Source organism: Cryptomeria japonica, unplaced genomic scaffold (assembly GCF_030272615.1).
Source record: "Cryptomeria japonica unplaced genomic scaffold, Sugi_1.0 HiC_scaffold_397, whole genome shotgun sequence".
NCBI classification, from domain to species: Eukaryota; Viridiplantae; Streptophyta; class Pinopsida; order Cupressales; family Cupressaceae; genus Cryptomeria; species Cryptomeria japonica.
In genome coordinates this window covers 61,330-67,065 of record NW_026729218.1, presented here as the reverse complement: position 1 = coordinate 67,065, position 5,736 = coordinate 61,330, and the positions used below count along the sequence as shown (strand labels likewise).

The following is a 5,736-nucleotide window of genomic DNA, read 5'->3' as shown; positions in this document are numbered from 1 at the left end:
CCCCTTAAACTCATTAATGACTTCCACTTTTAGGTCTTTACTTTTTTAGAAGAATGTATTTTTTAAATGTAAGTATTTGCAATAGTTATTAGTGCATACTCTTATTATTTTGAAGATTTGCCAAGATTTTCTATCAAAAAAAAATTTATGTTAAAAAATTCTAATATTTTTCTTTTAAAAAATGAAAGATTAGTCAATAAAAATGTTTATTTATTTTTCCAAAAAAAAAAATATTCACTGAGAGTTTATATCTTTTTTTGATGGGGGTTTCTTAAAGTTATCAATTGATGGGGGTCTTGTTTTGTGCAAATTCTTAAAGAAGAATAAGGCTTAAATCTATATTATTGAAGCCATTAAGAGTGGTTTCCAATCTTAGAATGGAATGTTCATGGAAATGCTCTTTATATTCACCATAAATAATTGGGCTCTAAGAAGATTGAACACATACAAACATTTATCATTCTATCAGCTTCTTTCTCACTCACATCGGATATCTCCTAGTGCTCCATTGTATTGAATATGTATGTTGTTCCAGAGAATACCGCCACTACAAAAGAACAAGTTTTACTTGAAGGTCAAGGAGAAAATATAACCCTCAGGTTTATGTAAAGTTTATAATGCTTGTTGCTTGGTGTTGTAAGCAATGTATTTTTTTATCTCTCTACGTGTATGTTATTTACAACTATAAAAGTGGTATATTTTTTTGTTGGCTACCATGGTTTGAAATGAGAATGCAATCTCCTCTATCTATATGTTATAGACCTTATCTTACAGCTTCTTTTGGTTGTTGGTTGTCTTGTAACTCTATATTTTATTATTAAATTTAGACTCAACTCCTTTTATATAATAATATCATAAACAACTAGATAGAAAATATTCATAATTATCTATATAAAACTGAAATCATACATATTAGGTCACAAGCGAATTAATAGAGGGTACAAAGAGCTTATATAAGGGTGCAAAGACCTTATATAAGTAGTATAGGTATTATGAACTGTTGTAGCACTCTAATTAATTTTAAGGGTTGGTAGATATCCTTAATTCAAGATGGAGAAGCTTAACCCTCCTAGATGTGGTGGCTTCAAAGAGTTCCATCATATACGAATCCCCATCCATGTTCCACTCAAAGAAATGAATGAGTTAAGCCAAAATAAGGTTGATGTTACATCAACCATGGCTACACTTGAGCACCCTCTCTTTATCAAGCAACTCTTTGTCTCTCACAATATCAACATTTTGCCTGGAAAAATATTTTAAAAGAATGATATTTCTTTTGCTTAAATTTGCATGTAATTTATAAATTATAAATTTTTTTGAAAAAAGTCTATTAGTAATTACAAACATAGTATTTTTATTTATAATAAATTTTAGACTATAAATAATAAAAATGATATAAGGTAATTTGAATTTATTTCAAATGAAATTAAATAAAACAAGAAGCTCTTTATATTATAGAAATTTAATTTATTCTTCATCACAATTTTAATATTTAAATATTATTTAAATAATATTTTTTTAAATCATTACTTTCAAATTGAATGTCATTTTTTTATGGAGGTTTGTTAACAAATTCGTTTTTGCTACTTGATACAAGAGCAGGAGATTTTAAGTTGAACTTCTTTGGCTGATAGTCAAGGATTGAGGGGTATCCATTCCACCAAATTCGCAAAGGGCACAATCTTGACCTCATTCGTTTTTGACTTTACCAATAAACCAAAGATCCATTTACTATTAAAAAAACATTAAAATTAAATGCTAATTTTAAATTATAAACAATCAAAAAAATCTATCAATAACTACAAAGATATTATTGAATTATCTTAATTCGTGAAATAAATACTCAACAATAATACAGCCAGATTTGAAAATAACTTTTAACAACAAGAATAACTCCATAATATTTCAAACAAGTAAATAGCTAAGATTCATAGTTATCTATGCCAAAAAGAAATCAAACACTTATTTAGGCCACAGGAGTATGAAGATGGAATCTTCTCACTGGAGGGCATGAACAGCTTATATAACTAGTATCACTAATATTGAAAAGCACTCTACTAAAATTCAAGGGCAGGTAGATAGCCTTAAGGCAGGACGAGCGAGAAGGTGAACACTCCTGGGCGTTGTGACTCCAAAGAGTTCCGTCATATCCAAATCCCCATCCACGCTCCACTCAAAGCAATGAACGAGCTGAGCCAAAGCAAGGTTCATGGTTACATCAGCCATGGCTGCGCCTGGACATCCTCACCTTCCTGCTCCAAATGGCAACATATCAAAATAATCCTTGTCTCTCACAACATCAACATTTTTACCCATAAATCTCTCTGGCTTGAATTCCAGAGGATCTTCCCACAAGGATGGGTTTCTTCCAATAGCCCAAGCATTGACGATGAGCCTGCTTCTCTCAGGAATGAAGTATCCCCCAACTGCACAATCTTGTGTGGATTCGTGCGGAAGAAGCAAGGGTAACGCCGGATATAACCTCAGTGTCTCCTTCACCACACACTGCACGTACTCCATGCTTCCTATGTCACGCTCACTTACAGCCCTCTCTCTGCCGACCACTGATTCTATTTCCTCTTGCATTTTCTTGGCCACACCACGGTTTCTAAGAATCTCACTCATTGGCCATTCTATCGTAGTAGACGTCGTTTCAACTCCAGCCAAGAATATATCCTGTAGAATTTATACAGCCTTGTTAGATCAAATTAAAAAAACAGAATTACCAACAAACTTGAAATAAGTTATATTTAAGATTGTGTTATAACTAAAAAATGAATAGATACGTACAAAAACAATGGCTTCAATGTTTTCCTGTGTGATTGCCTTTCCATCAAGGCTTTCCATTTCTAAGAGCACGTCAATGAGGCCTTTAGTAGCAGCATTCTGCTCCTTGTCCTTGTCCTTGTCCTTATGCAACTTCATCCTGCGCTGCTCGTGTTCCTCTATTATTTTTTTTATCACTTGGGCGATGGAATTGTGTACCTTTTTCAACCGCCGCTTCACGCCTTGCAAATCCATCCAGTCTAAGTAAGGAATGAAGTCCCCGATATTGACAGCTCCTACTGTAACTGCCGCCTCTACTGCAAGCTTCTTTATCTCTTCGCCATTCCCACCCACTTGAGCGTCACTCTGAGAAGAAATTTTAGTACCGGAAAGGATTCGCCACATGACTGCCTGCGTAAAAGATGAAAACAAGTTGGTGAGATTAACAAGTTTCTCACCCTGCCCAGACATTTCCCACACTGAACGAACAGTGAGAAGCATTTCTTCCTCTCGTACACAACTGAAGGACTCGATCCTTTTGGCATTCAGCAATTCCACCACGCACAGCTTCCTCATGTGCCTCCAATAAGGCCAATAAGGAGCCAACACCATATCCTTGTAATTATAAGCAAGGTGTTTCCCTGCAGCAGATTGAGGTCGGCTGGCGAAAACATTATCGTGGGTTTTCAAGAACTCCTTTGCCATGGCAGAAGAAGAAACAACAACAGTGGGAACAGAACCCAATTTTAACATCATGATGGGCCCATATTTCTTACCACGTTCATGAAGATCGCGATGAGGAAGCCTTTTCAACTGGTTCAGATTTCCAATAATGGGCCATGCAAACGGTCCCGGAGGCAATCTGAATCCCAATCTATTCTTCGTTTGCACGCTAAATCTGTGCAAAACCCACAAGAAAATTATGAGTGAACACAGTGTAGCTGTTGCTGGAAGATAAGCACCCTCTCTTATTATATTTATTGAGTCCAAAGGTGAAGCCATATTGAGCAAAGATGTAGGAAAGTCTTTCTGTGTCTCCAATTTATAATTGAGCAAAGATGTAGGAAATTCTTTCTGCGTCTCTTTTGCCTTGATTTTTCTTCAGCTGGACACCATATTGTCAAGAACACGTGCTTTGAACAGCTTTAGTCACAGGCACGTTCCTTTCCTTCAATACATTTTTTAACAGCTTTAGTCACATGCACGTTACGTTCCTTTCCTTCAATACATTTTTCTCTTCGAATTTGATGAACTTTCTCTATTAAATAATTTTTCTATTTAATACTATCAGTCAGTGGTACATTTTTCTCTTCGAATTTGACGAACTTTTTCTATTAAATAATTTTTCTATTTAATACTATCAGTCAGTGGTAGTATTTTATTTATTTTGGTTTATTGATTTTATATAAATTGTTGATCATGATTAAAAAATTCAATGGTAAGATCTTGGTAAGGATCTTTACGCCAAGAGGCGTAACCTACAATGGCATCAATAGGAGGTCATCATGAGTAACGGTGTAAGAAAAAAGAAACTCTTAGTATTCCTGTCAGTCATGCATGGAAATAACAAGCATTGTATTCTGACAGTTACAAACGAGAACCTGCATGATCTTCTAACAGTTACATTTGAATCGCAATAGGCATATGAAAAATCTGCAATTACATCTTAATGGTTGTGAAATCATGCCATCTCATGTTCATAACTGTTACAATTTAATTGTTGTAAAGGAGGAAGACCAATCGTTTAATCTTCATCATAGATTAATATTAATATTAATAGATATCTTTCTCGCTTCACTTATTTTAAACATGCACAGTTGCAAGGATAGTTATAACTATGGATTTGTATGTTAGCTGCACAAATTCTTTTTTTTCAATTTGTATATAACCCACGCAGTCCAGCCATATTTTGTTTGTTTATTTTGAAACTGATAGGGGGTTTTGTTTTTTGTTGTGTAGATGGACAAGACATCAATTGTTGGAGACTTTCGAATCCTTTTTCTTGGATTTTCACAATGTGAATCTCATATCTTTTGGCGACCAGATTATCAAACCTCCACCTTTAAAGTAAGTAATCTGGAACTTCATCAATGACCTTTGATTTTGATTTTTGCGTACAGATGAGTCTTGCATTTGATTGATTTTGTGGTGAAATAGTGCGATGCAACAATAGATAGTGAGAAACAAATTATTAAAGAATCTCCTATCAAGTATGGCTAGCATGAGGACAGTGAAATCGATACTTGAATGGAGTGAAACCTGGCAAGGACCTAGCTGCTAGAATTCGTAAATGATTCCCATGATTCAATAAATTATTCCATTTTTGCCCCACTTTACACTATAAGTGTTGCATAATACCAATAATCTATAGTCTATTGTTTTTTTACAAATCTAGAGTTTTCGAATGTACCATTATTATTTTGAAAAGATTTTTACAGCAGATAGATAGGATTGGCATGCACTTGTAGTGATGTCGTAATTAGCATTTTAGTAGTAGTAGTTTCAGAATAAAATAGTTGTAGGGACATAGAATATTAAGAGTTTAATTTCAAAATCTTGTTTGCAGGCTCGAGTTGCTATGCAATCCATTGAACACCTGTTTCTATGATTCCACATCTTGCTTGCATGTCCACTGGAGCATTTCCAACTTTAGTATCTAAACAAAATCCCCATACCATTATGCAAGCTTTCATGCATGTCCATGCCCTATTTGAAAGCTCTCATTCTTGAAGACGCTACCAAAGAATTTGGCTTTATACTTGCCCATTGCATTTGTTTCAATGTTTTGAAAGCATTTTCAACATTATCTCTTTTGGCTGTACGTACTGGTTGAAGCTTTGTAATTATTGTCTGTTCTCCAACTCTTCACCTTCTTCACTTTTTTGCCTTTTCTAATCTCGGGCATGTTAGATCTATAATTATTTAATAGAATTTATATTTAAAATAATTTTGATTTGATTCATATCATAG

At 34.3% G+C, this 5,736-nt stretch overlaps 1 protein-coding gene across 1 annotated transcript; it reads right to left on the bottom strand.

The window, feature by feature from the left end:
- Nucleotides 1–2,244: 2,244 nt before the first annotated feature.
- LOC131871348 (cytochrome P450 750A1-like) lies at nucleotides 2,245–3,768 on the bottom strand. Its single transcript, XM_059215966.1, has 2 exons — nucleotides 2,791–3,768; nucleotides 2,245–2,676 (listed from the first exon to the last, which is right to left on the bottom strand). The coding sequence occupies exons 1-2, from the start codon at nucleotides 3,766–3,768 to the stop codon at nucleotides 2,245–2,247; spliced, it is 1,410 nt and encodes a 469-aa protein (XP_059071949.1).
- Nucleotides 3,769–5,736: the final 1,968 nt, after the last annotated feature.